The 17,373-nt window shown below is 41.6% G+C and overlaps 1 protein-coding gene and 1 pseudogene across 2 annotated transcripts in view; one reads left to right on the top strand and one right to left on the bottom strand.

Moving 5' to 3' along the window:
* Nucleotides 1-17,018, top strand: part of ATL3 (atlastin GTPase 3) — a 44,230-nt gene extending 27,212 nt beyond the window's left edge. For both annotated transcript variants that reach the window (XM_003274133.4, XM_003274132.4), the window contains exons 7-13: nt 1,489-1,581; nt 2,258-2,396; nt 9,951-10,078; nt 10,699-10,755; nt 13,471-13,542; nt 15,064-15,495; nt 16,735-17,018. In XM_003274133.4, the coding sequence (XP_003274181.1) occupies nt 1,489-1,581; nt 2,258-2,396; nt 9,951-10,078; nt 10,699-10,755; nt 13,471-13,542; nt 15,064-15,495; nt 16,735-16,821 (1,008 nt within the window). In that variant the 3' untranslated portion in view covers nt 16,822-17,018. The remainder of the gene's footprint in view (nt 1-1,488; nt 1,582-2,257; nt 2,397-9,950; nt 10,079-10,698; nt 10,756-13,470; nt 13,543-15,063; nt 15,496-16,734) is intronic.
* On the bottom strand, nt 13,591-14,337 carry LOC100594985 (annotated as a pseudogene).
* Nucleotides 17,019-17,373: the final 355 nt, after the last annotated feature.

The raw sequence follows: 17,373 nt of genomic DNA, 5'->3' as shown, positions 1-17,373 counted from the left end.
AAAAAAATAAAAAGGTTGTGCACGCCTGCAGTCCCAGATACTCGGTGGGGTTGAGGTAGGAGGATCACTTAAGCCTAGGAGGTCAAGGCTGCAGTGAGCCATGATTGTGCCACTGCACTCCAGCCTGGGTAACAAAGCAAGACCGTCTCAACACAAACACACACACACACACACACTCATTCCCTCTTTCTCTCTGCAAAAAGTCTTTGCTGACCTCTGCCTTAGTTCAGTGTTTCTTGAGAATGAGGAAGCACAGCAGCCTCAGTCAATGGGATTAGAGGTGCTTTCAGTGTGTAAGCCTTATTTCTTTTCTTTTCTAATTTATTTATTTATTTTTTTGAGATGGAGTTTCTTTCTAAAATTTTGCCCAGGCTGGAGTGCAGTGGCACGATCTTGGCTCACTGCAACCTCTGCCTCCCAGGTTCAAGCAATTCTCCTTCCTTACCCTCCTGAGTAGCTGGGATTACAGGTGCCCGGCTAGTTTTTTGTATTTTTTGTAGAGATGGGGTTTCATCATGTTGATCAGGCTGGTCTCAAACTCCTGAGCTCAGGTGACCCACCTGCTTCGGCCTCCCAGAGTAAAGGGATTACAGGCATGAGCCACTGTGGCTGGCCTTCCTTTCTAATGCTGAAAGCAGATCTGATTTTTTTTTTTTTTTTGGAGACAGAGTCTTGCTCTGTCACCCAGGCTGGAGTGCAGTGGCATGATCTCGCCTCACTGCAGCCTCCGCCTCTTGGGTTCAAATGATTCTCCTGCCTCAGCCTCCCAAGTAGCTGGGATACAGGCGTGAGCCACTGTGCCTGGCCACAGATCTGATTTTATGATTAGCTGGTGCCATGTGGTTTTCTCTTTTGTCCTTTACTATATTCCCAATAGATTTAAGGCAGAGTCCCAAATTTACCATTTTCTCATTAATGTCTTCCTTCTGTTCCTACTAACCTGTGGGAACAAAAATAGCACATAGCATATATTGACCTCATATTTGGCTTAAACATGTCCTTCCAGTGTTTGTAAAACTTCTAAGACATTACAGAATAGATAAATCTGGCTGAGTGTGGTGGCTCACACCTGTAATCCCAGCACTTTGGGAGGCCAAGGCCACAGGATTGCTTGAGGCCTGGAGTTCAAGACCAGCCTGGGCAACAGAGCAAGACCTTGTCTATACAAAAAAATTAAAAAATAAGCCAGGAGTAGTGGCATGTACTTGTAGTCCCGGCTACTTGGGAGGCTGAGGTGAAAGGATCACTTGAGCCCAGGAATTCTAGGCTACAGTGAGCTATGATCATGCCACTGCACTCTAGCCTTAGTGACGGAGCAAGACCCAATCTCTTTAAAAAAAAAAAAAAAAAAAAAAAAAAAAGTAAATCCTTCAGTACATATCTTTACCCCCTTTGTAGAAGCTGGCATTATGCAAAGATGTATTGCAGTTGTTCTCTTGAAAATGTGTTTATGCATGTTAAAATATGTTCTGCTCTTTTCTTAAATAGACATTGATGTTTTTGGTTAGAGATTGGAGTTTCCCTTATGAATATAGCTATGGACTCCAAGGAGGAATGGCATTTTTGGATAAGCGTTTACAGGTAAGCGGGACTATAATCTTCTGATGAATTATCTCAAAGTAGTGATAGCTTTCTCATTTGCCTTTGGCTATTGTGTTTAAAGCAATTATTGAAAATGATATTGAATACATTAACTATATATGAATCTTAACACAAGCTAATGTTTGTTCCTGACAAGATTAAAGAACCTGTATATACAATACAGAGGAACTGTGGAAGAAAACTCTGGGCCAGTGCCCAAGCTTTGATTATAATTTCCATTTTACATTTTAAACCAAGTTCTGTATGTGTCTTTAGAAGTCACACTCAGAATTTTAGTTATGTTATTCTTATTGAAAATTTTTACTTATTTTGGGATAGATATAAACAGGCCTAACCTGTTCCCCCAAACCAAAACACAGGAATCCTTTGTCTGTCACTACTAATTGGTTAGATCCTCCTTCATCCCCATAAACCATCTCTTGTGTAATACTCATTTTAAAGAAACTCTTACGCACCTATTTGTTAGCTATAGGAGTCAAGCCATGGGTAACCAGATTTGTGTGTTTATTGCTTCTTAGGGTTCTGAGTTTTCTCATTTGGCCACTATGATCCATCAGAGTTGAGGAGTCTTCTTTCCTTTGTCCTTATGCTAGTTGTCCCTAGTGAAGAAAACCAAAGGACTTTTGGTTGGTAAATTGTTGGTCTTCATTGGCAGGTGAAGGAACATCAACATGAAGAAATTCAGAATGTTCGAAATCACATTCACTCATGTTTCTCCGATGTCACCTGCTTTCTCTTACCACATCCAGGACTCCAGGTGGCCACAAGCCCTGACTTTGATGGGAAATTAAAAGGTGTGTTCCAGGTGTTATTTTAAACATGTGATTCGATCTTTGGAATTAAAAATAATGAATCACTTACAAATCAAGTGAAAGAAAAATGGTGTGCTGTCTTAGAAAGAGTAGTATTTAAAGTCTAATTCAGATTTTGCTCCTGACTTACTGAGATCATCAGAATTAGTTTACCTTGACTTCTCCACCTGAAATGGTGGTGTTCATATCCGTTAGTAGTCTTTCTAAGAGACTTGTTATGGTTCTTGGTTTACAAGAGATACAAATGCTAAATAAAGGAAGACTAAACATTAGTAAGCTAATATTAAGTAATTTCTACAAATTCTAACTAATATTAACTTCCTAAGGGAAGGCAGCATGATGCATGGCAGAGCTATTATTTTCATCTTATTTGTGATTATAGCAAAACCTGATGCTGGGTCATGTGGTAATGTCAGGAAGTGCTAACTAAATGGTAGGTGAGAGGGATTGTAGTTGGGACTCTTGGGCTCCATTATCTTATTTTTGTTCCTTTTTCATTAAGGCCTTGAGTCATTAAATGGCTAGCACTTAATTTATACATGTGTTAAACTGAGCACTTGTTAATAAGCTTATCCGAGTCTCTCAGATTCCTGGTAATGTTTGCAACACTATGCTAGGTATTTTGATATTTATGCGCCCAGTAATTCCAATGACGTTGATGTCATTGCCTTTATCTTATATGTGAGGAAAATGGCAAAAATAGTTAAGGAAAAGGAATAAAGTTAAGTAACTTGCTCAAAGTGCTCAGCTAGTAAGTAAGTGGTGAGGCGTAGATCTACATCCAAGTTCTTGTTGCTCCAAACCCATACTGGGCTAAAATAGGGGTTCTTCTGTTGTATGTAGGAAATCATTTAGAGGGTATGTACTGTTTAGTTACTACTAAAAGGTTTTGAAGTGAATGGTTTACATAGCCTCATATTAAGTATAAAATGCATCATTTTCAACCTATTTGATTTAGTTGATCCAAGAAAATGAATGTTCACCTCAAGATTTTCATTTCAGCTGGTCTTAATATTGCAAAGAAGCTGAGTTAAAGAGACTTAACCTTTACCTTTTATTTGTCACTTCTCTGATATTTTTATGTGGTTGGCAGCTTTCCTGAGGAGGAGACTTCCCTGGCCTGTTTCATGGCAATTGAAAAATCTAAGATTATTGCTTAGGGAGAGAAATCTGCTTGGCAAGCAGTGGATCTAGAACCTTTTACCTGAAAAGCAGTTTCAAGGGAGTTTGCAGAGCTGAGTAGGGAGAGAAAGTTAAGTGTGTATGTGTATGTCTCTAGGTAATATATTGTTTAGGATTATAATGCTCCATTATTGGTTGTACTTTTACCAACCTGAACTCAGTTTTGTTCATCACTGATAGGGAATGTGTCCAGTGGAATTCTTAAATGGAGGTGTTAGGAGAGGATGAATTAGAATGACTCCTAGTGATTGTCCAGTATAAACACACACAAATGGCATTCTTCCATAGTTTCAGTTTTAATATTCCAATGCATTGCTTTAAAGTTCATTTTCATTTTTATCATTCATGGAGTAGGCAGAGTTTTTTAAAGTTCAGTAACCCTGGCTTTTGAAATTTTGTGTCACTTTTGGTTGTATTAATTTCCTGTGGCTGCCTTTAACCAATTACCATAAACTAGGTGGCTTAAGACAACAGAAATTTATTCCCTCACAAGTCAGGGAGCCAGAAGTCCAAAATGATGGTTGGTTACGCCCGGAGACTCTGAAGGAGAACCTGTCCCACACTCTCTCCTAGCTTCTGGAAGTTGCCAGCAGTCCTTGGCATTCTTTGAGTTGTACCTTTAGTTACCTCCAGACTCTTTGTTGTCACATGACCGCCTTCCTTGTGTGTTCTGTCTTTTTCTTGTGAGCACACCAGTCTTTGGATTTAGGGCCCACCTTAATCTAGTATGACCTCCTTTCAGCTAATTACATTTGCAAGACTGTTTCCAAATAAGATTTTCTGAAGTTCCAGGTGGACATGCATTTCGGGGAGGGGGATGCTGTTCAACTCACTATACATATATGTAGATTATGAATGGTTTAATCACTAAATATTAAGCGTGTTGAGTTTCATATATATATATTACATTTATAAAATAGGGAACAAATTCTGTATGAGCAATCTTTAGTCTCATAATTATGTACTATTTGGTTTCCTCATCAAGACAGAGCTATAAAATGCACTTGTAAGTCTTAAATCTTCCTTTCTTACATGAAAAAGCAAGTCCAAAAAGAAGAAATACAAATGGTCATTGTATATTAATGAAAATATGTGCAGCATCACAATAATCAGGAAAGCACAAAAGCATTGGTAATAAATGATCATCTTTATGGACTGTAACGTGGCAGCATCAGAATTCAGAATGTTCACGTCCTTTGATCCACTGTCCCACTTCTAGGAGTTTATCCTAAGGAACTATTTAAATAAATGGATAAAAATAAGTATACTGGCTGGGTGCAGTGGCTCACGCCTGTAATCCCAGCACTTTGGGAGGCCAAGGAGGGGGAATCACCTGAGGTCAGGAGTTTGAGACCAGCCTGGCCAACATGGTGAAACCCTGTCTCTGCTAAAACAAAAATTAGCCAGGTGTGGTGGCAGGCGCCTGTAATCCCAGCTACTTGGGAGGCTGAGGCAGGAGAATCGCCTGAATCTGGGAGGCAGAGGTTGCAGTGAGCCGAGATTGCGCCATTGTACTCCAGCCTGGGCGACAAGAGCAAAACTCTGTCTCAAAAAAAAAAAAAAAAAAAAAAAAAAATACTATGGTAGCATTATTATCATAGAGAGTAACTGAAAACAACACAAATGTGTCTTTATGAGGAGTTGGTTAGATTATGGTACATCTCAGCCTCAGCAACATAGGGAGATTCCCCCCTATCTCTAAAAAAAAAAAAAAAATACTAGCTGGACATGGTGGCACACCCCTGTGGTCCCAGCTACTCAGAAGGCTGAGGAAGGAAGATTGCTTGAGCCCCAGAGGTCAAGGCTACAGTGAGCTGTGATTGCACCACTGCACTCTAGCCTGGGTGACAGAGTGAGACCCTGTCTCAAAAAAACAAACAAAAATTAAGGTACATTTGCAGAAAGGAGTAAAATGCAGTCATTAAAAAGATTAGGTAGAGACCGGGCACGGTGGCGCACGCTTGTAATCCCAGTTTGGGAGGCTGAGGCAAGAGAATCACTTGAACCCAGTGGGCAGAGGTTTCAGTGAGCCAAGATCACACCACTTCACTCCAGCCTGGGCAAAAGCGTAAAACTGTCCCCCCCAAAAAAAAAAAAAAAAGTTGCCAAAGGGGAACACAATCAGTATGTCTAAGTTGGAATGTTTTTGCATTAAAGGGCTATTTTTGGGCTGGGCGCGGTGGCTCACGCCTGAATCCCAGCATTTTGGGAGGCCGAGGCAGGCGAATCACCTGAGGTCGGGAGTTCCAGACCAGCCTGACCAACATGGAGAAACCCTATCGCTACTAAAAATACAAAATTAGCTGGGCGTGGTGACACATGCCTGTAATCCCAGCTACTTGGGTGACTGAGGCAGGAGAATCACTTGAACCCGGGAGGTGGAGGTTGCAGTGAGCTGAGATCGCGCCATTGCACTCCAGCCTGGGCAACAAGAGCGAAACTGTCCCCCCCAAAAAAGATAAGGTAGATAGATGAATCTATGTGTTTTTATATAGAAAGATGTCTGTGATATATTATTAAATGTAGAAAGATTGTGGAGTAGCATATGTGGTATGATCCTATTTATTTAAAAAAAAGGTACTTTAAAATTTGTATGCATGTATGTATGTATGTATATATTTATTTATTTTAGAGACAGGGTCTTCCTCCGTTGCCCAGGTTGGAGTGCAGTGGCATGATTGTAGCTCACTGTAGCCTCTAACTCCCAGTCTCAAGCAATCCTCCTACCTTAGCCTCCTCATTAGCTGGGACTACAGGCATGCACCACTATGCCTGGCTAATCTTTTTATTTTTTGTAGAGACAGGGTCTCCCTATGTTGCCCAGGCTGGTCTCGAACTCCTGACCTCAAGTGATCCTCCCACCTCCCACTTCAGCTTCTCAAAGTGTTGGGATTACTGGCATGAGCCACCACACCCAGCCAGTACTTTTTTAAATGGAAAGATTTGAAAAATAAAAATTTGCTTTTTTGCCTAACTTTAAAAATATGTTAAAAGCCTGCCCTCTGTGTTTATTTAAGGAACTACAATTATTATGAGGATTGTTCATGAAGAATTCTTACTAGCTCTGCAAAGGTTTATGTACATTTTAGATTTGGAGATGGATATTTTGTAATTTTAGGGAACCTCTTAACCAAGATTTTGAAGGGTTTTGAGTGAAGAGTAAATCGGATGCTAAATTGCAAATAGCGGGTGATTTGTATTTGGCAAGTGCTAGCTCGAGAACCACACACACTTTATTGTAGGAGACCTGTTAGTAGAACTAATGTAGTTTTCAAAATTTAAAAAAAAAAGGTAGGCATTATATTTTCTCAAGTATATACTTGTGCAGTTCCATGGTTAAGATTCTGCAGTCCTGTTCCGTGTAACTTGGAAAAGACAACATTAGCCTGAGGTTGTTAGGGCTAATTCATAAAAGGAACTTAAAATGTAATTTTTGTAGAACATTTAAATTTCATAAGAACTACATTCTGAAACTATTTCTGCAAATGTTCCCCCAGATACTTTAGGAATTATTTTAGTGGTTTTATTTTATTTTTAAAGATCAACCACTTATTTAGAGGTAGATGCCTGCCAAACATGATCTTAGTTTTGGTATAACTGATGCTAAGCTGCTGTTTCTTGCAGTAATTAGCTAGAATAGCTTCTGAGGTTTTTTTGTTTTGTTTTGTTTTTTGAGATGAAGTCTTGTCTGCACTCTGTTGCCCAGGCTGGAGTGCAGTGGTGCGATCTCAGCTCACTGCCACCTCCGCCTCCTGGGCTCAAGCGATTCTTGTGCCACATCCTCCCAAGTAGCTGGGATTACAGGAGTGCACTACCATGCCTGGGTAGTTTTTGTGTTTTTGGTAGAAACAGGGTTTCACCGTGTTGGCCAGGGTAGTCATGAACTCCTGGCCTCAAGCAGTCTGCCCACCTTGGCCTCCCAAGGTGCTGGGATTACAGATGCGGGCCACCACGCTAGGCCTAGAATAGCTGCTTTTTGAGGATACTTTTCATCAGATGCAGGATGACTGTGTTGTCAGCATAAAGAAAATTGTTATCTTCCTACTTACTGTCACAGGGAGACAATACAGTAACTACTGAGTTGTTTAGTTAGAAATTAACACAGGAGGCTTTGTAGGGCACAGTCTTCTTTGACACCACTAAAGATTGAGTTTGTTTCTGTTATGAGACAGTTCTTGTCTATTCTAATTTTAAAACTATTATTTTGGTGTAGCCTTCATAGAAACGTGAGTAGCATATAGGGTCTGTACAGCTTGTTAAAGTGGCAGGTGTAGCATGTGGATCCTGCTGCTACTTGTGTGAGGTATTTTTGAAACACTCCATCTTTCAGTGTGATGGAAATTGAAACCATACAAAAAGGTTTTTTGGATATATAATACATTCACATGTTTAACATTTTAAAAAGGATTAAAAAGTACTCAGTGAAAAGTCTTCCATTTTTGTAGGCTTTCAGAGTTTCTTTAATATATGAAAGCAAATGTGAATGTGTACAGAATGGCCTATTATGTACACTTTTATAGTTTTTCACTGCAAGGTTGCAAAGTATTTTTCCCATGCTTTTCTTGAAATTTTAGTTTCATTTTTCATATTATAGTCTGGTTGGTGGAGTATTGAAGAGTTCTTATTTGATGTGGGCTCCTACCTGCTTTTTTTTCAGTGTATAGCTGGTAACCCAAGAAGATGTTAGAAGATTATGTAAATCAGCTTTTCTGTATTTTAATTCTCCTGTGTCTTCATAGTTGGACCAGCTAATAATTCTAACTTTGAGGAAAGAGCTCTATTTAATGGCTCTCCTGATCCCTCTGTGGGAACCTTGTAGAAGCTGCAGAGAATCTGTCACCTTTCTTGGGTTAGTGGTCTTTTCATTTTGGGGTGGTTCCGAGGGTCTCTGAGGAGATAATAGAAAATAAATATAATGAGGCACAGGTACTTCTACTTCTTTTAACATTAAAAAAATTAACAAGAATAAATCAGATGGATGACCAGTGATTTCTAATTGATTTAAAGGAGTAGTGTGAGAGCATGGTAAAGGCCTGAGACAGCTTGAGAGGTTAAAAATTGACTTGTTGAAGACCTTGTTAATGAAATTCTTTTTTTTTTTCTGAGATGGAGTCTCACTCTGTTGCCCAGGCTGGAGTGCAGTGGTGTGATCTTGGCTCACTGCAACCTCCGCCTCCTGGCTTCAAGCTATTCTCTGCCTCAGCCTCCCAAGTAGCTGGGATTACAGGCGCCCACCACCACCCCCAGCTAATTTTTGTATTTTTAGTAGAGACGGGGTTTCACCATCTTGGGCAGACTGTTCTTGAACTCCTGACCTCGTGATCCACCCGCCTTGACCTCCCAAAGTGCTGGGATTATAGGCATGAGCCACCACGCACGGCCATCAAATTCTTTAAAAAGTGAAATTTCTTGATAGGCTAGGGAGTAGACCAGATATCCCAGAATGAAAACCAAGGTAAAGATATTCTGCATATATTGTATTCTATTTTGAACTAGAGAAGACTTTCTACTACAGTGGGGAAGGAGAAAAATGAAAGTACATTGGGAAAGAGATCTATCAGCAACTTGGTCATAGCCAGAAAGTGTCAAAACATAGTCTCAGACCCCTTCTTCTCTCCCACTTTTTTTTTTTTTTTTTTTTTTTTTGAGACGGAGTCTCACTCTGTCACCCAGGCTGGAGTGCAGTGGCGCAATCTTGGCTCACTGCAAGCTCCGCCTTCCGGGTTCACGCCATTCTCCTGCCTCAACCGCCCGAGTAGCTGGGACTACAGGCGCCCACCACCACGTCCGGCTAATTTTTTGTATTTTTTTTAGTAGAGATAGGGTTTTACCATGTTAGCCAGGATGGCCTCGATCTCCTGACCTCGTGATCCGCCCGCCTCGGCCTCCCAAAGTGCTGGGATTAAAACCGTGAGCCACCGCGCCCGGCCTTTTTTTTTTTTTTTTCTTGAGATGGAGTTTCACTCTTGTTGCCTAGGCTGGAGTGCAATGGTGCAGTCTTGGCTCACTGCAACCTCCTCCTCCTGGGTTCAAGTGATTCTCCTGCCTCAGCCTCCTGAGTAGCTAGGATTACAGGCACCTGCCACCACGCCTGGCTAGTTTTTCTATTTTTAGTAGAGACAGGGTTTCACCATGTTGGTCAGGCTGGTCTCGAACTCCTGACCTTAGGCGATTCACCCGCCTCGGCCTCCCAAAGTGCTGGGATTATAGGTGTGAGCCACCGCGCCCGGCTTCTCTCTCACTTTCAGCAACCAATGTTAAAAGCACTAGACTGGGAACATTGCATTGTGTGTTTACCTTGGTTGAATAAGGCTGTTTGGCTTATTTTTCCCTTCTTTGTGGTCCTGTGAACAGATATTGCTGGTGAATTCAAAGAGCAGTTACAGGCATTGATACCGTATGTATTAAACCCGTCTAAGTTAATGGAAAAGGAGATCAATGGCTCAAAGGTCACCTGTCGGGGACTACTGGAGTATTTTAAGGTAAATATGGGTTTTAGTTATTAAAATGTTTGACTTTTGGTAAAGCTGATCTAACTCGTAAATCAACTTGAATTTAAATATTTTGAAACTTAAAGGAAAATTTTCTGGGGGAGATGGTGAGAGGCATTTTCAGAGACCTCGGTGTTCTTCCAGGAGTGGGCCATTGGGTGGCAGTATTGGTCTAAGAACCAAATGGATGTTCTTTGCACTCTCTTAGAGGAGCAATTAGCTGTGACTAAAGGAAGATTGTTCCTCAAGGAAGATGGTGTGGACAGGAGGTGGTTAGGAAGTTGCTGTGAGTAGGAGGAGACGGCACCTAGATGTGACACGACTACCTCAAGGCGGATGGTCACTCTGCCCACAGGTAGTGGTGAGGCCAGCGTGCATGGGGAGCTGGATGGGAATCCTAGCCTCTGTAGGCTTGTGCTGCTTGAGAACATTTTTAGTTAACTAAAAATGCTAACATGCACTCAAAGGTGTGTGGTGTGTTTTTGCTAATTCCTGGTTGTTGATCTAAGTCTTTAGGAAAATGCAGTTGTATGGTCACTTTCAAAAAATCAAATATGAGTAAGATATGACTGAATAACATTTTATAGCAGTTTTTATGTTTATCTTTTAAGGCATATATTAAAATTTATCAAGGAGAAGATCTGCCTCACCCAAAGTCAATGCTTCAGGTAAACAATGATTTGACATCCTAAACGCTACCCTTAAATTACTTGAGTTGACCTGTATACAATAAGCAGAGTTCTTTAGGAAGAGAATGTACTTTTTCTCCTTTTTCATTATGCTGAGGTCTGTTAATTTTTTGTAGCACATTTTGCAGTAGTGTGGCAACCTTCTAGTTCACTTGTTTGTATTCATGGTGGTACAGTTAAAATGAAATGGCCTCTCCTCGCTGGGCCTAGTCTTTTCACCAAACACACTTTGGGAAGCACAGTTGATTATACGTGGTTGAAACATACCCACCATGTTAGACAAGCAAGTTCCTGTCATTGTTGTTTATTTTTTTTATTTTTATATAATTTATAATTTATTATTTTTTTTGAGACAGAGTCTCACTCTTGCCAAGGCTGGAGTGCAGTGGCACGATCTCAGCTCACCGCAACCTCCACCTCCTGGGTTCAAGTGATTCTTTGTTTTTTTTTTTGAGACGGAGTCTCGCTCTGTCACCCAGGCTGGAATGCAGTGGCGCAATCTCGGCTCACTGCAAGCTCCGCCTCCTGGGTTCACACCATTCTCCTGCCTCAGCCTCTCCGAGTAGCTGGGACTACAGGTGCCTGCCACCACGCCCGGCTAATTTTTTGTATTTTTAGTAGAGATGGGGTTTCACTGTGGTCTCGATCTCCTGCCCTCGTGATCCGCCCGCCTCGGCCTCCCAAAGTGCTGGGATTACAAGCGTGAGCCACTGCGCCCGGCCTCAAGTGATTCGTATGCCTCAGCCTCCCGAGTAGCTGGTATTATAGGCATGTACCACCACGCCTGGCTAATTTTTGTATTTTTAATAGAGATTGGTTTAGCCATGTTGCCCAGGCTGGTCTCCAACTCCTGGGCTCAAGCAATCTGACTGTCTTGGCCTCCCAAAGTGCTGGGATTATAGGAGTGAGCCACCGTGCCTGGCTATAATTTTTTTAATTAAAAACAAAAATAGGGATGTGGTCTTGCTGTGTTGCCCAGGCTAGTCTCAAACTTGGCTCAAGTGATGTGCCTGCCTCAGCTTCCCGAAGTGCTAAGATTACAGGTGTAAGCCACTGTGCCTGACCTGTTATTTACTTTAGTGGAACATGTCCTGACACACCTGTTTACTATTCACTAATCAGGTTTTTAATTTGCAACTAGAATGTCATTTGGTTAAAACATAATTTTTGACTTTCATATGTTGAACATAAGGGGATTTATTGCCAAGTGTTGATTTATTTTGTAGCAGAAAATTTTCATAAAGGGAGCTAGAGCCTGGGATTGACATTGCAAATAATTTTTTCCTTTTTTTTTTTTTTTTTTTTTTTGAGATGGAGTCTCACTATGTCGACCAGGCTGGAGTGCAGTGGCGCGATCTCGGCTCACTGCAAGCTCCACCTCCCGGGGTTCACGCCATTCTCCTGCCTCAGCCTCCCAAGTAGCTGGGACTACAGGTGCCCGCCACTACGCCCGGCTAATTTTTTGTATTTTTAGTAGAGATGGGGTTTCACCGTGTTAGCCAGGATGATCTCGATCTCCTGACCTCATGATCCGCCCACCTCGGCCTCTCAAAGTTCTGGGATTACAGGCGTGAGTCACTGCGCCCAGCCCCCGCTTTTTTTTTCTTTTTTTCTGTTTTTTAAATAGAAACAGGATCTAGCTGTGTTGAGCAGGCTGGTGTTGAATTCTTGGGCTCAAGTGATCCTCCCACCTCAGCCTCTCAAAGTGCTGGGATTACAGGTATAAGCCACCACATCCAGCTTTTTTTTCTTTTTTTTTTTTTTTTTTTTGAGACAGAGTCTTGCTCTATTGCTCAGGCTGGAGTGCAGTGGTGTGATGTCGACTCACTGCAACCTCTACCTCCTGGGTTCAAGTGGTTCTCCTGTCTCAGCCTCCTGAGTAGCTGGGACTACAGGTGCACACCACCACGCCCAGCTGATTTTTTTGTATTTTTGGTAAAGCCTGGGTTTCACCATGTTGGCCAGGCTGGTCTTGAACTCCTGACCTCATGATCCACCAGCCTTGGCTTCCCAAAGTGCCAAAGTGCTGGGATTACAGGCCTGAGCCACCTCTCCCAACCTTTCCTTCTTTTTTTTTTTTTGACTCACATCTGTTAAAGTTGAAGCAATGGAGCCAGGTGTGGTGGCTTACTCCTGTAATCCCAGCACTTTGGGAGGCTCAGGTGGGCAGATCACTTTAGCCTGGGAGTTCAACATCAGCTTGGGCAATATAAGGGAGACTCTAGCTCTGCAAAACAAAAACTTACAAAGTTAGCCAAGTGTGGTGGCATGCACTGGCAGGAGGATGGCTTGCATTCAGGAGGCGAAGGTTGCAGTGTGCTGAGATTACCACTGAACTCCAGCCTGGGTGACAGAGTGAGACTCTGTCTCAAAAAAAAAAAAAATTTAAACAATTAAAAAATAAATTGACGCAATGGAAATATTTTCCTTGAATTCTGGAGATTTAATTTTTGCTAAAGATTCTTATGTATGAGAATACATATTTCTATGTATATGAACTTCTACCTTTTTTCTGGTAGAAAATTTGGCAGAAAAAGTGTATTTTATTTCATCAGTTGAACTATATGGAAATCTAGAAAAATAGAAGGTTAATAAAAAAGGAAGAAGGGGAATAGAGAAGATTTTTATTAGGTTATTTGTGGAGGAATGTTTAAAGAGGAAGGATTTACAGTTCACGTTTTTCTCTTTTAAAAGGCCACTGCTGAAGCCAACAACTTAGCAGCTGCAGCCTCTGCCAAGGACATTTATTATAACAACATGGAAGAGGTACGTGGGACATACGCCTTATTCTGAAATATCTATAACCTGGGCATTGTTGCTGACCTCAAAAGCCCAACTTGATCCTTCTTAATGTATCTTTAAGTGATGAGGCAATAAACCCGTATTCAGGTTGTCCTGGTAACGGGGGCCTTCTAATTATTAACCATTTATTTTTTTGTTTGTTTTTGTTTTATTTTGTTTTGAATAGCAAATAGTTTATTGGTAAGTACATAGTTTCAATGGGAATAATAAATTCACATGAACAGGAGACAATAATCAAGTCAAAATAATAAATGCTTACTAATCATCAGAAAATCTGTGGCCATTAAGGCTGGCACATAAAAATCCAAAATCACTCAGAGGCCGAATCTTAAAGAAGATTCGTCCTCTTATTAGTTCATATGGAATAGGTCCATAGTACCTGGAATCTATAGAATTCTGTAGATTTATCACCTTCTAACCAAACATGACCCACTGGGACATAACTGTAGCTTTTAAAGAAATCTGATGGACTAGTGGTGAGGATTTTGTCTCCTTCCAAACCAGTTACTCTTTTACAAATATTTGTTGTTGGATCACTTGGGCTTTTTGCAATCACAATGTCACCTCTTTGGATACTATAAAAATGTCGACTAAGATTTTCTGCAAAGACAATATCTGAATTTTGAATTGTAGGCTCCATTGATGGTCCAGAACACATGACACCACCACCAACGTGTTCAAAAGCACAGTGAGATATACAGTCATACTGAATAGCATAGCCAACAAGTCAAAAGGTTTCCCCAGAACACCATGAAGCATAGTTCTGTGTAGACTCTGCCACCATTGGTCATAGGTCTGTTCTATAATTCATCCAATTTTTAGGGAAGTCGCAGGACTTCCAGAAAAAAAAAAAAAAATTAAAGCATGTCTCAAAGCATATGTGGGTGATCCATGATTTCAGGAATCCTTGGGTCCCAAAGAACCCTGAAGACCCTCAACCAGGACACAGGTGGGCCTTTCTCACCTGGGCCCCACAGAAGTTGACCGTTTGCTTTTGTTTTTTTGAGATAGAGTCTCACTCTGTCACCCAGGCTGGAGTGCAGTGGTGAGATCTCGGCTCACTGCAACCTCCGCCTCCCGGGTTCAAGCGGTTCTCCTGCCTCAGCCTTCTGAGTAGCTGGGATTACATGTGCCTGTCATCATGCCCGGCTAATTTTTTTTGTATTAGTAGAGACAGAGTTTCACCATGTTGACCAGGCTGATTTCAAACTCCTGACCTTAAGTGATCCGCCCGCTCTGGCCTCCCAAAGTGCTGGGATTACAGTTGTGAGCCACTGCGCCCATCCCAGTGTCACTGCTCTTTCCAATTAATATTATCTGGTTTATCTACCTGGTTTTTTAAGTGTGCTTTTCAGAGGAAGTGAAACTAGACTTTATTGGTCTAGTTTCTTAAAACATTCTAATCCTTTCATTTTCTTTTCATGTTTTATTTGGCACTTGTTTTTGAAGAGATCTTTTAACATATTGTTTCTTTGTTCTTTTTAGGTTTGTGGGGGAGAGAAACCTTATTTGTCTCCAGACATTCTAGAGGAGAAGCACTGTGAATTCAAACAACTTGCTCTGGACCATTTTAAGAAGACCAAGAAGATGGGTGGGAAGGATTTCAGCTTTCGTTACCAGCAGGAGCTGGAGGAGGAAATCAAGGAATTATATGAGAACTTCTGCAAGCACAATGGTAGCAAGAACGTCTTCAGCACCTTCCGAACCCCTGCAGTGCTGTTCACAGGCATTGTAGCTTTGTACATAGCCTCAGGCCTCACTGGCTTCATAGGTCTTGAGGTTGTAGCCCAATTGTTCAACTGTATGGTTGGACTACTGTTAATAGCACTCCTCACCTGGGGCTACATCAGGTATTCTGGTCAATATCGTGAGCTGGGCGGAGCTATTGATTTTGGTGCCGCATATGTGTTGGAGCAGGTAAGTGGTGCTGCTGAAGAGCCTGAGGGTTGATAATGGGCAGATATTTGTGCTTCTGTTGTAAAATATCTCAGTTTGGAAGAATTTCATAGTGAAGACATGAGACAATGGCCACTCCTTTGGCCATTGTTTTCTGATAGACTGTATGTTTTATTATCCTTCAGGATATTAATATTTATTCTTAATATTTTGTTTCCATGCCTACAAAGGCCACCCCCCCTGCTTTTTTTTGGAGACAAAGTCTCACTCTGCTCTCTTGCCCAGGCTGGAGTCCAGTGGCATGATCTCGGCTCACTGCAACCTCCGCCTCCCAGGTTCAAGCAATTCTCTTGCGTCAGCCTCCCGAGTAGCTGAGACTACAGGTGTGTGCCACCACGGCCCGCTAGTTTTTGTATTTTTAATAGAGACAGGGTTTCACCATGTTGACCAGGCTGGTCTCGAACTCCTGACCTCATGGTCCGCCTGCCTCGGCCTCCCAAAGTGCTAGGATTATAGGCATGAGCTATCGCGCCTGGCTGGCAACTTCTAATTACATGCTCTTCAGGCATAATTTTTATGTGATTCTCACTTCTCACCCCCCCTAGATTAATTTACTTCACTGAAAAGCAAGAACTTTGAAAAAATTATGAACTTAACGAAAAATGTTCAGTTTTGAGTCCTACTGGATTAGGAAAGGGATGGTATCTTTTTTATTTAAAAATCTTCCAAAAGCCAGTGGCTTGGTTATTTATTTATTTATTGGGTTGCTTATTTATTTATAAAATGTTTTTTTGGAGACGAGGTCTTGCTCTGTCACCCAGGCTGGTATCTTAGCTCACTGTAACTTAAAACTCCTGGGCTCAAGTGATCCTCCCACCTCAGCCTCCCAAGCAGCTGGTGTTACAGGCGAGTGCCACCACACCTAACCCAGAAGCTCTTGGACATTGACATGGTCACAAGTTTTGTAGATCTTTGAGATGATACATTTGTTTTTCTGAGTAACATGAACAGATGAGTTGGGTTAGCAGCTTGTGAAGCCACAGGAGCTGCCTATCCTACCCCAGCCACAGAGCAGATGTTCCCCTGGCTCTCTTGGGAGTTAGCTACTGCCACAGCCTCTCTGTATCCCTGCATTTTCATTCCACTGCTTTCTGTAACATGCTGATGATGGAGACAGGTTTTTGAAAGTTTAAGGACTTACTTTCTTGTTGCTGTGTTGTATTTTATTAACTTATATGTTGAATAAATGGACTTTTGCAGGCTTCTTCTCATATCGGTAATTCCACTCAGGCCACTGTGAGGGATGCAGTTGTTGGAAGACCACCCATAGATAAAAAAGCTCAATAGCATCTTAATATGAAGATCAAACAAGAACACAACGAGCCCCTACTGATTTCTGGGTTTCTGCCACGGCCACAGGTTCATATCCAGAGGAATGGCAGATCTGAGACGATCCAGGAAGAGCTAAAACATGGCCCTGTAATAAATGAGCAGACCTTTCCTGTGGTTTCAAATTATTAAACACACTTCCATTTCTCTTGGAAGCATTTCTTTTCCTTGCTGTTACAGATGCAAGCCTGTGTCTGTTTTCATATTACTCTGCTTTGTGCACTTTATGGAGGAGGAAGCTAGAGGAAAAATGGAAATGCAGCTTTTAAGTTCTTTATGTGCCACTTAGTGCCTTTTAAGATTGATTCCATGGTTTTGCAGACACGATGGGGGGGGATGGAGGATAACCTCATGAAAGTTGCCATTTTGGGGTGAAACTTGTCATTTCTTTTATACTTTACTCTTTTGAGAAGGATTTTTTTTTTTTTTTTTTTTGAGTTGGAGTCTCGCTTTGTCGCCAGGCTTGAGTGCAGTGGTGCGATCTTGGCTCACTGCAACCTCCACCTGCCG

This window comes from Nomascus leucogenys, chromosome 4, assembly GCF_006542625.1.
Source record: "Nomascus leucogenys isolate Asia chromosome 4, Asia_NLE_v1, whole genome shotgun sequence".
NCBI classification, from domain to species: Eukaryota; Metazoa; Chordata; class Mammalia; order Primates; family Hylobatidae; genus Nomascus; species Nomascus leucogenys.
Note: the sequence above shows the minus strand (reverse complement) of the source record. Positions and strands in the feature narration are given on the sequence as shown.